The sequence below is a fragment of the Cydia pomonella genome, chromosome 25 (genome assembly GCF_033807575.1).
Source record: "Cydia pomonella isolate Wapato2018A chromosome 25, ilCydPomo1, whole genome shotgun sequence".
Lineage (NCBI taxonomy): Eukaryota > Metazoa > Arthropoda > Insecta > Lepidoptera > Tortricidae > Cydia > Cydia pomonella.
Window position 1 is genome coordinate 9567869 of NC_084727.1, and position 18213 is coordinate 9586081.

An 18213-nucleotide genomic window follows, 5' to 3' on the forward strand; every position below is an offset into this window, starting at 1 on the left:
CGCTATAATGCGTAAAAGGCACTGGTCGTTTGTCGGGAGAGTGAGCGAAACGGCGAACAGTATTGTTAAAGTAGTGTATACAACCTGCTACTGTATGAGCAAGGTTTCCCCGCTGCACCTATATCTATAGTCTTAATTTTAATTGTATATTTTATTTTATTGTATTGTTGCTTTATTGTAATTTAATGGGTTAATACCTGAATAAATAACATTTTATTTATTATATTATTTATTATTTATTATTATTATAAGAAAGAATAACTCCCGCGGACTCCGGTTGTGGAATTAGCTCCCTGCCGAGCTCTCGAGTGACGAGTACAGTATGGGGGTTTTCAAAAGAAAAGTACAGGTTTTTGAAGAATCGGGAACGTAGATGTATTAGGTAACCCTGGAGTTGCAAGCCTCCATAGTCCCCCCCCCCCCCGTCCTTCCTTGCCGTATCCGGCAATGGCGACCCCATCAACAATTCTTATCCGGATTATGAAATGCCCTTATGTGGCTCGCAAAACCAAACTTTGTTTTGAAGATGCGGTCACACGATGCGCAATGGAGTTGTCCAGTCGAGTTGCGGGTGTATGTGTAGGAGGGCTTAGGTCGCGTCTTGCGGATATGACGCTTAGCATCTAGGTCTTCCAGACGCTGCTGCTCAAATTGAGCTACTTTCTTTTGAACACTAGAACGCCATTCCGATCTTTGCAATGCAATGCCCTCCCAGCAGTCAGTCGGTATCCCGCAAGCGACGACGTGGCGTTTGAGAACGTCTTTATGTCGCAGGTATTGGCCCCCCTGCTTCCGCTCCATAGGCTAAGGTGGTCGTATGCGTGCGGAAGCGTAGCTCACTTCTAAAAAAATATTTATTTTCCAGGGTGACAGTGGGGGCCCTCTCCAAATAAACAACCAGCGTATCCACTGCATGTACACCGTGATCGGCGTGACGTCATTCGGCAAGTACTGCGGGCAGGTCGGCAGGCCCGGCATGTATACCAGGGTGTCGCACTACGTCAGTTGGATCGAAAGCGTCGTATGGCCTTGAGATACTACAATAAATTACAATTTATAAGAAAAACAGGTCGTTTCATTACCTTTTCCAGCTTCTTCCATTTGGCTTCGCCCAATATATTAGCATGTAATATATGCCAGCTGCCCGAGGCCGGAGAACAGGACCCAACACCCGATAAGTGAATCGGAGGTATATATACGCGACAGGAAAAATTTCGATAGCGCGATGTAGATAGAACATTCTAAATGCAGATAATTTTTAAGAAAAAAAAACCGACTTCAATGAGGGAGACCGATGAAAGAAAGATTATTATATTGTATTAAAAAATGTCTTGAACACCCATGACTCAGGAACATATATCTGTTCATCCCACAAATAAATGCCCTTACCGGTATTCGAGCCCAGGACCTTCGGCTTCATAGGCAGGGTCACTACCCACTAGGCCAGACCGGTCAAGGTGCTGAGTACTTATAGTCAGTCAAGCCATATCCGTCAGTAGAAAAAAACGGCTTAAATTTTAAAAATTTAAAATTAATTTATTTAATGAATGTAGAAATTTAAAAAATGTAGGTGTGAAGAGTTATCGTCTCATAGAAAATTTGAATTTCGCGCCTTTCTCTACTGACAAAGTTGCTTGACGCACTATAGTTAAAATCTGAATATAATATTGTAGATATACATCCTTTTTGATTTACGCTATAAAATGTATATTAATTGGCCATTTTTCATCAAAAATAATCTTGGATTCCACTAAAAAAGTAACTTTTCTTTTTAATATTAATGCTTATTTATATTGTGCCAGAAACTATTCAGATAAGTAAAGAGGTCTTAATTAATTAAACGTTATATACATGCAATTTATTATGTATATATCAACATTTGTAATTAGGTTTTTTTTTCCTGTTTATTAATCAGAAATTATAGAGTAGCATAACTAGCACACTTTATAAACGCTATTTGATATTCCACAGATAAGAAAAAGTTTGCTGTGTACACGTTTATGCAAATGTGGCGCCATCTTGTTTTTGTAGTACTAACTCAATTTTATAAAGGAAATTGATTTTGTAGAAATTTGTGAGTGTTGATAATTGCGCTTAAACTGAATCATATATAAACAGACATTAACTGCATCAAGCGACATTCAGTCATTTTTGTTTGAAAAAGACAATTTTTTCTAAAATAGTTTTTGTTGGGATCTACAACACAGATGACACTAATATCAACATTGAGTGACGTTGTTGTACTTATGATTATGGAGTGTGTATTTAAGAGGAGAGAAATCTCTTATGATAGAACTGTTGCAAAAGTGTCCAGTTGTCAGCTATAAATAATAGTTCCAAATCTCTCCAGAGTAGCGCTAGAGTAGCTAAGAACCTAGGCGTTATTGACGGAGTGAATTGCGCTGTCTATGATTTTATTTTTTTCGTTCAAGTATTGTAGCGCCACCTATTTAAGGTTTTTTGATGACACCTTTTGGTATATGGAGATTTCTTTCCTTACCTCCACCTTCCATAGTTGTACTGTTGTATTCACTTTTTCTCCTGTTTGATATTTAAGCTGTGCCAGTATTAGTCAAACACATTAGTGTCAAATTGTCTATCAAATTACCTTAAAAATCACCTGACATTTGTGATAATATTTGCTTTGAAAATAAAATGTTTCAAAAAAATTAGCCATGGAAAAGGAAGAGAGTCAAGCTAAAGCGGAAAGCGTAAACAAACCTCGCTTTTCGGTAGAAAATATTATACGATACACTTTACTTGGTCTTATTGGTAAGTACCTAATTAAGTTTGTTTTTGAGTTTCATTTGGTTTTTTCTTACGCTTACAAAGAGCCTTGAACTTTGACGTCCTTTCCAAATCTTATATTTACAGTCTATAACTTACTATTTTCTCAGACATTTTACATCTTTAAAAATGTATTATTAACCTTGGAGACTATACTTACATCTTTAAAAATGGTATTATTTTCCCTAGAGACTAGACGTTTCTGTTACACTGTAATAATTATTTATTTAAGATTATTATAATCTGATGTTTACGTTCTCCTCCTTTCTACTCTCTATCAGACAAGCTCAGACCAAATCGCACAGTAAGCACATTCTTGAATGTGAATTTGGTCTATGCAAGTATGTCCTTGACAAACTTTCTTCTTTGTCAACTTAATTAATTAAACTAAGTATATATTTATGAATTATTATTATTATTGAAGTTTGTGGGCCTTTTAGTGCCACATCGACCAGGCAGTGATCTATTGTGACAGCCCTTTAAAGTTCATTACTAATGCCTGTTGAATATTTCTGGATATGTGGCAAATTCTCGCTGCTCGCCGCCACCATGCGAAGATACATAAAATTGCGGGACCCTTTCAGGATGTCGTGTTGAAAAACATTGGGCTATGCTTATATAAATTTTACTATCATTAAATAAATAATATTTCCAGCTCTCTCCCTCGGCTATCTCCACTACCTCTACGTCTCAACACTCTTCGAGAATGACCGTAACTTCTCTCACCTCTCTACAATGGAACGAGAGATCTCACTCCGGACCGAGATGGGCTTCTACTACTCGTACTACAAGACCATAGTGGAAGAGAGACCGTTCATAGCTGGAGTGTCTAAACTCATGTATGACCGGCTTGTCGAGTTCCCCAAGGAGGTTAATGCATTTAACAGATTCAACATCGCTCCGGAGGTAATTCTAATATAAAAGGTCTAGCCTAATGGGTAGTGACACTGCCTATGAAGCCGATCGGGGTTTGAATCCCGGTAAAGGCATTTATTTGTGGGATGAGCACAGATATTTGTTTCTGAGTCTTGGTTGTTTTCTATGTATTTATCAATCAATCAATCAATATGTTTATTTGTAAAGACAGGTACATAATAGGTCTTATAATTATAGTAGCGTATTACCATGTTTTGTCATTAGGCATACAGATATTTAAGACAAGATGGAGCATGCAACTATTATAGCTTACATGTATAATCTATTGCAATTTATAAATATAAAACAAACTAACTACAATTAAATTATACATCAGACTGATATTCCGTGAGTGAATAGTAAGCTTTCCTTACTAAAAATCTAAATAAGCTTTTTTTTCATTCTAATATGCCTTCCAGTTTGGCTATATCTTTTGGCAGTTTATTATATATTTTAGGTGCAGTGCCGAAAAACCTTTTAGTAAGAAGAGCTGTTTTAAATTGGATAATGTTGTTTTTAACATCCATCACTGTTGCATAAATTAATAAATTTCATAGAGACAAGGTAAAGTTAAAATGTGCAGTCTAATGAAATGCGGTTGACAGCTTTCCAAACGTGGTATTCTAAGTGCCGAACGCAAACAGTTTTTTTGTGCCTTAAAAGCTATTTCCCGATCTGTGTAATTGCCCCAGAAAATGACCTCGTACCTCAAAGTTGAGGTAACATACGCATTATAGGCGGTTAGCACTGCTGATGTATTTATTTTTTTGCTACGGTTGTATAATGCATATGAAAATTTATTTAGTTTTTTACATACATTGTCAATCAGAGCTTTCCATGTTAACTTATTGTCTAAATTTATTGTCTAATCAGTCTCGTCTATATGATGCTCTTTATATGTCACAGTGAGGTTTTGTATTCTATCAACTCTTTGCTTGAAATTCATTATTTTCGTTTTCTTTAATTAAATGTATGCGTAAATTGTTCTTATTTAGCCAATCAATTACTCTCACCAATGCTTCGTTAATGCTGATCTCTAAAGCTTGTGGGTCATCATCAGTAAATATCATTGTGCTATCATCAGCGAACAAAATCATGGAATGCTCAATAGACTGTGGTAAATCATTAATATCAATAAGAAAAAGCAAAGGGCCTAGTACGCTGCCTTGAAGCTCTGATGAAACATATATTTCAGCTCTCGATTTTATACATATTTTGTTTAATCTAACTATATGCTGTCGTCCCATTAAATACGATTTTATTAGGTTCTGAATGTTGCCCCTTACACCATAATCATATAGTTTATGTAACAATATATTATGATCAACAAAATCAAAAGCTTTGGACATATCCATGTATACGGCACAAACTGGTCTTTGCTTATCAATTTCTTTCATAATTTTTTGTAAAAGTTAAAAAATGGCCATATTAATGGATTTATTTTTTCAACCTTTTTGTTCCTCAGCAAATAAACTGTGGGCCTCAAAGTATTGATATAGACTATTATATATTACCTTCTTTTATTATATTAATTTTGAAAATACTGAAAGGAGTGCCATTGGTCTGTAATTTTCCATGTTACCCTTATCGCCTTTTTTAAAGAGGGGGTGTACTACGGCTACTTTTAGCTTTTCTGGGAATTGACCTTTTTCAATACACAGATTTGTAATATAGCTTAGCGGTCATGATATTATGGTAGCTACTTTTTTTACAATTTTACATGATATGGCGTCGTATGGCGCGCCGGTGCTGTTAGTATTTTTTAAAGAATTAATGATATTAAGGATGTCATTGGGTGTGGTTGGTTTCATAAACATGGAATTAGGCGATTTAAATGTCATGGTATAGCTATGAATTAAATTAGAATTACTACAGCTAGAGTTATCAGATGAAATGTCCTCATTAGTATTAGATTTAACATTTATGTATCGGTATATTATATACAAGGTGCCCGTGAGCATTGCGAGAGATTTTAACGGTGCATTCCTGATGGCAACAGAAGCAAAAAAAATTATATGTTTTTTTGTGATATTCGACAAAAGTTTTTTTTTCCCTTTTTTTGAACACTCCTGTAAATAAAACGTAATTTTTATTGATAAACACATAACCTAAAATTAACTAAAAAGTTTTTTTTTATTTGGGGGTAGCCTCTCGAACACATTTTTTTATTTTTCGTTTTCAATCAATAGGTATGTCCAGACTAGACCTCAAAGTGGCAATACCGCAGTCAAAAATGTGTTTTGTACCGACTTAAGGGGAAAGAATGATCTCGAAAAACATTTAATTATCTCTGAAACTAGGCCTAATCCAGAAAATTTTATATGACATTTTAGTTTCTAAATATTACCAGGAATGCACCGTTAGAATCTCTCGCAATGCTCACGGGCACCTTGTATATCATCGTCTGAATACCAACAACACAAGCCTTCTTGAGCTTACTGTGGGACTTAGTCATTCTGTGTAAGAATGTCCTATAATATTTATTTATTTATTTTTATTTGTGATGTTTTTAGAGTCTCATAGAAACTTAGAAACTCTTATAGTTTCGCCATATCCGTCTTTCCGTCCGTCCGCAGCTTTGCTCCGTGATCGTTAGTGCTAGAAAGCTGCAATTTCGCATGAATACACTAATCTGGCATGGCGACAAAACGGTAAAATAAAATCTACAAAAAATCATGCTAAATTATTATTATTATTATTTTTTGCTTAGTTTGGGGTGTCGTTTTTTCAAAACGATATAGGTCTTTCAAAACGAATTGATCAAAGGCCAAAGGTATGGCGGCAACATTTTCTTTGACTATCCACTTTTAGGTCCATAATTAATTTTTAAGTTTTTAATTTTACAACTTCACTTAACAACTTTGTTCCAGGTCCTGATTGGTGCAATGTACCGCTATCTAGAACCATGGCTGAATACCTCTACATATCGGCAGTGTCACTTAGTGTACCGCGGCGACGAAGTAGAGCCAGTCCAAAGTTGTGTGGGTCTTGGAGAGCCCATGCTATTCTACTTGGAGGCTGTTTGGTGGTTGGCTGGGTTGATGGTCGCAGCTCTGTTTCTCTCAGCGTATAGCTTGAGGTATGTAGACCTTGTAAAAAACTATGTGGGCTTCGGAGGACCCACGCTATTTTATCCAGCATTTTAATAACTCGTCGGATAGTTAATCACAGCTTTGTTTCTGTCAGCATATAGTTTAATTTAGGTATGTAGATCTTGTAAAAAACTTTGTAGCCTTCAGAGAGCCCACGCTATATTATCCATAGACTTAATAACTGGGCTAGACGTTAATGTTAGCACATATCTTGAAGTAAGTAGATCCTACTTAAAACTTTGTGGGTCTCGGATTACCCACGATTGTCTAGGTGTAATTTGGTGTTAGTAGCAACTGTGTTCATTATTATGATGGTGAAAAGAAAGACTGACTGCATTTAATAAATTTATTTTCATTAGCCGGGTCCACACAGAGCGAGCATACGCGCGAGGCAATTTCCTCACGCACAATACGGCCAGTGTAGGCGTGCCTCGGTCGTATTGTGCCTGAGGAAGTTGCCTCACACGTATGCTCGCTCTGTGCGGACCCGGCTAATAAATATTTGTGGGAGCATATACATAGGATATGGGAGTCCAGGCAGGAGGAGTATTAGTGAAACGAGTATAGCCGGTTGAATAATGAACATTTATTGTATTGAACTGCCGCCTTATATACTATTTCCGATATGGCTAAAAACAGAAAGATAGGTATCCTAGAATATTAATATCTATTCTACCCTTCGACTAAGATCGCATTTGTACACAGAAAAAAAATAGTTCTCCAGCCAAGTAAATACTCTTGTGTCAAGACTATTTGTGTTTCCTATATAAGGAAACAATAAAATTCTTGCGTCAAGATATAAAATATTTCAAAGTTTATTATTTAAGCTAAAAAATTAAATTCTCTATCCGAGCTATAAAAAGTTTTTTTTTTTTAAAAGCTCATTATTCTCACCAAGAGCGTTTACGTTTTGTTTTAAGTATTGTATTTTTTAAATTGAACCTAACTGTCTTAGTGCAATACTTAAAGAACTTGTGCCAAGAAACTTTGTTTCTTGGGGTTAGATACTCATAATTGAATTGAGAATTATATTTCTCCATAAAAACAAGAAAAAGTATTGGTTCAAGAGTGCGTTACTCAATGTGAAATATGATATTATTTATATCTAGAGCTGAAATCTCTTGGCGCCAAGTTTAGTATGTCTTGAATAAAGAATGAATTTTCTTAAACCAGCATGGTTTTCGTCATTCGTTGAAATCTTTGTAGTTTTCAATAATCCTCTTTATCTTCTTCTTCTTCCTCGCGTTGTCCCGGCATTTTGCCACGGCTCATGGGAGCCTGGGGTCCGCTTGGAAACTAATCCCGAGAATTGGCGTAGGCACTAGTTAAACTAGAGGCCTTATTGGGATTAGCCCGGTTACCTCACGATGTTTTTTTTCTTCACCGAAAAGCGACTGGTGAATATCAAATGTACGTACAGAAGTTCCGAAAAACTCATAATGTACAAGCCGGGGTTTGAACCCGCGACCTCCGGATTGCAAGTCATACGCTCTTACCGCTAGGCCACCAGCTCTCTTGTCCCCTTCATCAAATTTATTGATACTGTTTTATGTAAAAGTCTCAAACCAAAGTTTTGGTGCTTTTTTAGGGTTCCGTAGCCAAATGGCATAAGACGGAACCCTTATAGTTTCGCCATGTTCGTCTGTCTGTCTGTCCGAGGCTTTGCTCCGTGGTCGTTAGTGCTAGAAAGCTGAAATTTGGCATGGATATATAAATCAATAAAGCCGACAAAGTCGTACAATAAAATCTAAAAATTTTTTTTTTTAGGGTACCTCCCCTACACGTAAGGTGGGGGTGAATTTTTTTTTTCGCTTCAACCCTAGAGTGTGGGGTATCGTTGGAAAGGTCTTTCAAAACTAATACGGGTTTTCAAGAAACATTTTTTGATAAAGTGAATATATTCGAAGATAATCGCTCCGAAAGAAAAAAAAATGTGTCCCCCCCCCCTCTAACTTTTGAACCATAGGTCCAAAAAATATGAAAAAAATCGTGGAAGTAAAGCTTAACAAAGACATTAAATGAAAACTATAGCAGATATGATCAGTTTAGCTGTTTTTGAGTTATCGCAAAAAGTTTTCCCTTCATAGTAAAAAGACTTACTTACTTTAATTAGGTACTGATTATGCAAATTTGCCTATTTGTTTAACTCGGGTGAAAGGTACCGTTTCATCCCTTGGTTAACAATTTACTATACTTTAAGCTCCAGTTTAGCTTATTGTGACGGAAGAGTAACTACGGAACCCTACACTGAGCGTGGCCCGACATGCTCTTGGCCGGTTATCTTTTAAATAGCTTTGGCTCTTGACTGTATATTGACAACATCAAACCAAGAATTAATCGCTCTTGCGTAAGAACTTAAGTCTCAAAGCAACATTTTGGTGCTTCTTCTTTGAAATAGCTTTGGCTCTTGACTGTAGGTTGAAAACATCAAACCAAGAATTAATGGCTCTTGTATAAAAACTTAAAAGTCTCAAACCAAAGTTTTGGTGCTTCTTTTTTAAAAAAGCTTTAGCTCTTGACTGTAAATTGAAAACATCAAACCAAGAATTAATCGCTCTTGCCTAAAAACGTAAAGTCTCAAAGGAAAAATTTGGTGGTTCTTCTTTGGAATTTGGTAATATTTTTGGTTTTGGTTTGAGCGTGCTATTTCTCTTTCTAAGACTTTTTTTTCTTGCGGCGAATAATTAATATCTTAACTCAAATCACTACCATTCGCTTTAAAAATGTGTAAAGATAAAACTAATTAATTTTTATTCTCCTTTTAAAAATTATGTTGTTTTTAACTCAAGACATATTTATTGGACTAAGCAATTTATTATTTTATTAAAGCAACCGTGCGCAATAGAGTTTTGCGTTTTGAATTAAGATATCTTTTTTATCTGTGTAGCGATCGCAATAGGATGTCTTCTGTCTAATCTTCTAACACGTAAGACGGGTAGATCAAAATGCAGCAATTTAGGATTACCCTGCCGGAGACTCACTACTACGTATGTGAGAGCAGCACGCCCTGTCTTCTGTCTCGCTCCAACCGCCGCATAAATATGAGCGCAGCGCCCGCGCGCGCTTCAGTTGATTCCGGCCGCCGATGCAAACGCATGTCCTATAGGACACTCGGTCAACGTCATCTTGGATGAAAGAGAGTTGCCACAGATAACACAAAATAAGTACAGACTATTCCTGTCAGTAGATTAACCTTTAACATGATCTGCGATCTAAAAAGACCTTTATTGTTACAGTAATAGCGTGCTAGGCGGGCTGCTAGCCGTCGCGCAGTACTTCGCGAACCATGTTGAGGTAAGTAAAATATGTGTGAATATTTTTTAACGTATAAGCTATGGAGTGTGGAATTAAGAGGAGTGACATCTATTATGGTAGAACTGTTGCAAAAGTGTCCAGCTGTCAGCTATAAATAATAGTTCCAAATCTCTCCAGAGTAGCGCTATAGTAGCTTCTAACCTAGGCGCTATTGACGGAGTGAAGTGCGCTGTCTATGATTTGATTTTTTTGTTCATGTATTCTAGGTATTGTAGCGCCACCTATTTAAGGTTTTTTGATGACACTTTTTGGTGCATGGAGATTTATTTCCTTACCTCCACCTTCCGTAGTATAAGCTATCGTTAAACAAACTTTTTGATTCACACTTTTATTGTATATGTTAATGGCACCACTCATGGGATATTTAAGAGAAAATTTAGAGCATTTTTGATATATCACCGACATCTGTAAAATTTCTACTGCTTTATGCGTTAAAAGTTGAATCTCCTATTCGTCATTTATGTTTTCTATGTATTTAATTAAAGCTTCTGCAATTGGTTTCAATATTATTAACATATCAAAACTATGTTTTGCTTGCTCTAGTCATGAGATGTACGGCGCCATTAATTTTCAAACTAACAAATATTAATGAAATATTAAATAAGTTTTTGGCAAAAATTTCATTTTTGGTACAAGCTTTTATCGCTGACTGTACTTTTCTTTCCACAGGCAACTAATACTCATCGTGCGAGACAATTCTAAAAACCCCAAACACAATTAGGTTATGTTGTTTTATCACAAAGTTCCTATGGCCACCTCCTATCTCCATCATCAGATCATCTCGATGGTACCATAATATTGCATTGTCACCCGACTTACATATGTATGCAAATTTTCAGCTTCATCGGAAACCGCACTGTGCGGTTAAAGAGGTATTTCCTCCCGCGGACGCTCCGGCTGTGGAATGAGCTCCCTGCCGAGGTTTTCCCGAGGGTCTACGGTATGGGGTTCTTCAAAAAAGTAGTGTACAGGTTTTTAAAGGGTCGGCAACGCGCATGTAACACCTCTGGAGTTGCAGGCGTCCATAGGCTACGGTGACTGCTTACCATCAGGCGGGCCGTATGCTTGTTTGCCACCGTCGTGGTATAAAAAAAAACACTGATGGTTATTTTACAGTATGTCTCTATACCATCCCATTACCTACTGTTATCATAGGGGTATTATACTGTGCATGTCTATCAAGTACTTCTCGGGTTTTTTGGCAAATGAGCTTAAACTCACTGTGTTTACGTTTTTCCACCGAATCATAGAGAAATAAGAAGTAGATAGAGTGCTCACTGCATACATCCGTTTTGGTACCAAAACGCTTATTATTTTCGTAGTCGACATCTAGCATCGAGTAGCGGAACTCTCAGTACTGCTACTCGACAATAGATATCGCGGCAAACAAAAAGTCTAATGCTCAACGATTTACCGCTAAGTACCATTAATCGTAGGATTTGAAAATAGAGTTCCGGTTGCTCTGGTTATAATATTAGCTGAAAATCGTTGAGCATTAGACTTTTTGTTTGCCGTGATATCTATTGTCGAGTAGCAGTGCTGAGAGTTCCGCTACTCGACGCTAGATGTAGACTATGAAAATAATAGTATTTTTTGCAACAAAAACGTTGTATGGAGTGAGCACTCTTGGCCTTCTTAATTCTCTTTGACCGAATTCACCCATCAATTATACACCGTGTTTTTATTGAATTGCGTTAACTCCGGGGTTTCGGTAAGTACGTTTAAGGAAACTAAATGGCATAGTTAATTTTCAAAAAAAAAAAAATTTTTTTTTGTTGTTTTTTACTATTTTTATTTTTATAAAAAGTAACTAAATGTTACATATTGCGTTGTTGTAACACGGGCATTACATTTAATTTAAGCAAACAATTGAAAACTATGACATATGAATGTCATTTCTAACATCGATCGTCCGAGATAGTACGTACGTTTAGTAGCAAATGTATGAACTCGCACTAAACACTAATCAATAATTACCTAAACAGGCCCTAAGGCGAGTGTACTAGGGCTCGCGGTCGTGTCCGTGATTCGTGAACCCGTAGCCGTGCGCCCGGTTTCGTGTTTCACGGCAACGGTTTTATGGTCCGTTCCGCACGTGACATTCGGCTACGTGAAATTAGGGTACGTGAATCCGTGTAAATCCGTGTAGGCGTGATCACGGCTTCACGTATCTTAAGAACACGCCGGTTCGGTCCGCCCGCGACGTTGAGTGAAGATACGATGCGGTCTCTAAGAGCTACGAATAAAAATGTATTGTGAGTTTTTTATTCAAAGCTCTAATTCCGTTTCATTACTTTTGAATTAAAATTTATTTCCATTAGTAAGGCCTTTTAAATATTAATGAGTAATAAATGAAAAGAACCAAACATTGATTACAATGAATAGCTACTTTAATAAACGGGTTGCTAAAATACGACAAATAATACGACAGGAAAACTCATTATTTGTGCGATCATTGCACAAGGTACATAAAGCTGTATCTCCGACTCTCGTGTAGGGTTGCCAGATGGTCGGGATTTGGCGGGATTCTCCCGATTTTTAGCATGTGTTCCCGATTCCCGACGAAGTGAAGACTGTCCCGAAAAACAGCTTCACGTTATAATAAAACAATAATTTCAAGTTCCGAACTGTCGCCGAGCGAACGAGCGAGCGACCCGCGTCAAGGGCGTCTGACTGCGCGGCGAGCTGGCGTGAGATTGTGCGGTGAGGGGTGCGGTGCGGGGCGGGAGCGCGTTTGCCTTACCTCTACACAAAAGAAAGGAATAGAATGGGAATGGATCTAATTAAAGCCGAATTAATGATTCGACTCAACTTTGACGAAAACTGCATGACTTTCAAGTCTAGCTTAAATAGCGAAAAAGGCCAAGAAATGGTAAAATCGGTCAAAAGTAATATAAAATACATGTGGCAAGCTAAGAAATAAATTATTTCCATAAATTTGGTTGATTATTGATACCTAATAAGTATAAGTATAGGTAGATAATGAGAAGACATTTTTTTTTATTTGTTCAAGATCTCAAAGAATTTATATTATTTTTATATAAAAACGTCTATGGGCAGAGCAGCTGACGTAGTGCCAATAATGTAAAATATCGTTGTTATTAATACAATTACTATAATTTGAACGTTTTTTTCCCGACTTCAGTCCCAAAATCCCGAAAAATTGATATCTTTTCCCGATAATAGCGCCTTTCGATCTGGCAACCCTACTCTGGTGGCATATCTCCACACCCAACTTCTCTTCATTGTTAATAGTTTAAACACACCATTAGAGTAACACTAATCATACACTAACAATAACAAAAAAAATAATTACGAAACAACAACAAAAATAACTTTAAAATCACGGCTAAATTAAAACTTGAAGACCAACTGTGATGTCAGGAGTAACTAATGACAATGAATGCGAGTTCAAAATTCTAAACTGCCCCCTCCAGATTAAATAAAAAATACCACGAATTTGTAAAACAAAACTTCGCGGTCACTTCCTTCAACTTCACGAACAAAAGGTAAAGCCCACAGCTACTTATGTATATGGTTTGTTTCATTTTAATAAGTCGCTCGCAAATCTTATTATCTTTGTCTGCACGTGCAACTGCACTTATTATCTACAAAAAAACCCGGTATGTTGGCTTAGCTTGTTAGTCATACAATAAAACACTCTAACAATAATATGTCATTATTACCTTCAATCTAGAAACAAAACAGTACTCTTTAATGTGCCGAAAGTCCGAAACTGATAAGTACTGCAGCTGCGTACTTTTTTTTCCGTGGCCCCCGTACATGTGTTTTTGTTGAATTTGTTTACCTGTATTATCTTTATCATACCTACCAAAGATTTGCAGAAATTTACCCTTTTGTTTCTTTGGATTAGGATTGCCTTGTTTATATTTAGGCTACGTTATATTCTTTGACTTTGACAACCAGTAGCACAGCGTTGCTTAAGTTCATAATTTTATAATGATACTTACTAGGGAGTTTTACACCTTATATTTATATTAGTGCAATGCAACGAGCAGGTCACTAGTTTTGACTAAAATCAATAGCTGGTTATACAAAAAACAGAATAACCCCATAAATTATTTAGATATAACCATTATATTCAAATCGATGCAAAAATACAATTTAAGTTTAATTCACACGTAAATGTTTGTCCGATGTACGTCCCGTATTCAATATACTAAGTGGTAACTCAATTCAATAATACCTAGTCCTTATTTATTTTTCTCCCGGGCGTGTCGAACCTACGAGACGTGCGATAAGTGCCTATCCAACGGAACCGAGCCCGAAGCTCCGCGCACGAACGCAGGTACGGGCTACGTATCATGGCGTGTCACGGTCACGGCGTGTCACGTGAATCCGCACGCGAACGCAGGTACGAGGTACGTACCTTGCCGTGTTCGTGAAATTCGTGATCTTAGTACCGCCGGGCTTAAGAACCCGTAGCTACGGATCGGCGTGTATCACGGATATCAGGAGCCCTAGAGTGTACACGCTCGTAAGGGCCTTATAATATAAAAAATTATGATTGATTATCTCCGAAATGGAGTTAGTTAGAATATCGGTATCTTTGAGAAAGTTACTTAATCTTATGGGTGCCTGATATACCTGAAATAATTTTTTTTTTTTTTTTTTTTTTTTTTTTAATTTAAGCTCAGGAATGCACCCTCGAAATTAACGCAAAAAAACACGGTGTAGACTTTATGTAAGTATCGTGCCGATCATTTTTCCTCTTCTATTTTCGATCGTTCTCAGCAGAGATCTCTTCTCACCTACCAAATCTAATACTTTCTGTTTATTTTCCTCACTTTCCTTTCATCATCATCATCCTGGACCTTTATCCCTATTTGGGGTCGGCCTTCCTTGTCCTAAGCCTCCAGGTGGCACGATTCCTGGTTAGGTTCTTGACGATCTTTTGTACTATAAGGTCTTTTTGGACCGTCGTCAACCAAGTGGCGGGGGGCCTTCCGCTTTCACGCTTCGTCGTCGGCAAGTTTAACGCTGTTTTGACGATATGCTCTTCGGGTCGTCTTTGTATATGTCCGTACCATCTAAGGCGATTCCTTACATTTTATGGAAAAATAAATTGTACGACAACTATACACATAAACGCAATATTTCAGGGTCAAAATGGCAATTCCCTGGATCTTCCATACATTTAGGACAGACTTATATAATGTGACGTCACATCACATTATCATTTTGTTAGAGGCGTTTCAATCGTCGACTGCGAGCGTCAGACTTTAACTCTCATTTCTGACCTTTGTGTTGATTAAATGCCATGAGTCCTATATAGATATTTGACCCTCAGGAAAATCAAGATCGTTTGACATTATTTACAAAAAACTGTCAAGTAGCCAATTGTATCTAAGGCGTTTTTCAATAACTTTCTCGTTAATAGGAGCGACTTGACTGGCTCTGACATATTCGTTCCTTACTTTATCGATTAGAGTGACGCCCGCCGACCATCTTAAACTTTTCTTCACTTTCCTTTAGTTGTATTTATTAGCGATTTGTATTTATTGGATTTTTATTTTTATTTTAGTGTACTCGGGTACAGTGGGCGCCAAATGAACGTGAAAACATGGCGGCCCCATTACTTCTGCTGCAGATGGGCCTAGTGGCAACGCAGTTGCGGAATGGTCGCACGTACTGTCGTTTACAGGTAATTGGGTATTGGGGTGGGTTTGTTTTTTTTTTGCTTGTATACACCGTGTTTTTATTGAATTGCGTTAACTCCGGGGTTTCGATAAGTACGTTTAAGGAAACTAAATGGCACAGTTAATTTTCAAAAAAAAAAAAAAATGTTTTTTTTTTACAATTTTTATATTTATAAAAAGTAACTAAATGTTGCATATAGCGTTGTTGTAACATGGGCATTACATTTAACTCAACCAAACAATTGAAAACTGTGATATATCAATGTCATTTCTAACATCGATCGTCCGAGATAGTACGTACGTTTAGTAGCAAATGTATGTACTCGCACTAAACACTAATCAATAAGTAAACAGGCCCTAAGGCAAGTGTACACGCTCGTAAGGGCCTTATAATATAAAAATTTATGATTGATTATCTCCGAAATGGAGTTAATTAGAATATCGGTGTCTTTGAGAAAATTACTTAATTTAAGCTCAGGAATGCACCCTCGAAATTAACGCAAATCAAAAAAACACGGTGTATATTGACGAAGCCTGCGTCGTGGATCTGACATCTGTCTTGATATGATTTTAATTGTGTTTTTAATAAAGAATAATATATACAGTCAAAAGAATAATGGAAATGAAATGGAATCGATGGTGGAGGTGGATTGGATTCCAAAAGATCGCGAGTTCTAAACTCGCCCAAGGTGAATTTTTTTATTTTTTTTAATACCTTTAGCTTGCAGACGTAGGGATTGGGTACTTGATACATGTTTAACACATTCACTGCCGGGAACCCACCTGGTGGGCGCTCGTGAACTTTGTTCAGAACCCGCTGGGCGGGTTGTTTTGTACGCAGCTATAGACCACCGGTTTCTGGGGTAGTGCGCCGTTTTTTGTCTGGCAGTGAATGTGTTAATATTATAACGAAATTTAGTTAAATGGATAGAAAATAAGCCATCCATTTTAAAAAAGTTGAATTAAAAAAAATATTGAAATTATAAAAAAAAATTTGTCTTTCAAAAATAGAAAAGAAAATGGTGCCATTCGATTCCTTACATTTTATGGAAAAATAAATTGTACGACAACTATATACATAAACGCAATATTTCAGGGTCAAAATGGCAATTTCCTGGATCTTCCATACATTTAGGACAGACTTATATAATGTGATGTCACATAACATTATCATTTTGTTAGAGGCGTTTCAATCGTCGAGTGCGAGCGTCAGACTTTAACTCTCATTTCTGACCTTTGTGTTGCTTAAATGCCATGAGTCCTATATAGACACTTGATCCTCAGGAAAATCAAGATCGTTTGACATTATTTACAAAAAACTGTCAAGTAGCCAATTGTATCTGCGAGTTTGTAACCTCAATTACGCAATACATTCATTCATTCATTCAAAGTATAAGACCCTCAGCACACTGAGCGTAAGCGTATCCCGTATCGTAATAAGGTCACGAGTACGAGACCCGTAGAGTTCTGGGCACCAAACGTCGCGTAAGCGTAATCTCATTAGTTGAACTGTCACTGGCGTCAGATGTCTTCGACGATCTTACTTTCTCTTCTAATAAAGATTTTTTTATTGTTTAATTATGTCAGAAATTATGTTTTTTACGCCTGTATTACGCTACGCCTGTCGTAATGACAGAAATCTACGCTACGCTACGACGACGCTTCGTGTGCGAACTCGTTTGAACTTGTTCGTGCTCGTAGGGCTCAAGTTGTACGCGCGTATTACGGTACGCTTACGCGTCTTTTACGCTTACTCTTCGTGTTTTGAGGGCCTAAGTCTGCATATAGTATGAATTATCTGGGATGATTTTTTGGACTCAAACCCTAAGCTGATAAAGTGATAAACAAAAGGCATTGTTTCTTTTGTGCCCGAGGTACCTAATTTCTCATTAGCGAGAAGGATCAAGCCGGTCGAAAAGACAATTTTAGCGTAAGTCCGCCATAGGCCTTATGGTCAAACAGAGACATACAGTTGGGGCAGTGAGAAAAAAAACGAATTCAAAAGAAAAACAAACTATACTTAAAAACTAAACTGCATATAAAATACATATTATAAAAAATTATATTGATGGATATTATTTGAACTTAAAAAATGCTTGAAAAAAAAAAAACGTCTGCTTAACTTTAACATACTTTTTTTTTTCATCCTTTTTGGAGTATATTCTTTAATTACATAATATATATATATATATACAAAGGTATGGTAGAGAATGCCTTTTGCCACGAAGTCCTCCTTTTGTAACTGTATATTTTTTACTGTGCAAAGTAAAATAAATACAATACATAAAGCTATTACTATAACTAGCTTAAATCTAAAATAGGCCCTTGAGGCATTGTACCAAGGATGCTGGCGGCATTTCCTCGTTGTATCGCAATGCTGATACGTCGTGCGAGGAAGCCGCCAGCTCGGTCACCAGTCACGTCAACCAGACGCTTTGTGATTT

The 18213-nt window shown here is 37.0% G+C and overlaps 2 protein-coding genes across 2 annotated transcripts in view; both read left to right on the plus strand.

Annotated features, from left to right (window-relative positions):
• Nucleotides 1–1066, plus strand: part of LOC133531391 (trypsin-like) — a 30773-nt gene extending 29707 nt beyond the window's left edge. Inside the window, exon 10 of the mRNA XM_061869591.1 lies at nucleotides 866–1066. Coding sequence (XP_061725575.1) covers nucleotides 866–1033 — 168 coding nt within the window. The 3' untranslated portion in view covers nucleotides 1034–1066. The remainder of the gene's footprint in view (nucleotides 1–865) is intronic.
• Nucleotides 1067–2247: 1181 nt separating this feature from the next.
• Nucleotides 2248–18213, plus strand: part of LOC133531309 (probable C-mannosyltransferase DPY19L1) — a 29593-nt gene continuing 13627 nt past the window's right edge. The window contains exons 1-5 of the mRNA XM_061869443.1: nucleotides 2248–2772; nucleotides 3443–3693; nucleotides 6573–6781; nucleotides 10031–10088; nucleotides 15655–15774. Coding sequence (XP_061725427.1) covers nucleotides 2676–2772; nucleotides 3443–3693; nucleotides 6573–6781; nucleotides 10031–10088; nucleotides 15655–15774 — 735 coding nt within the window. The 5' untranslated portion in view covers nucleotides 2248–2675. The remainder of the gene's footprint in view (nucleotides 2773–3442; nucleotides 3694–6572; nucleotides 6782–10030; nucleotides 10089–15654; nucleotides 15775–18213) is intronic.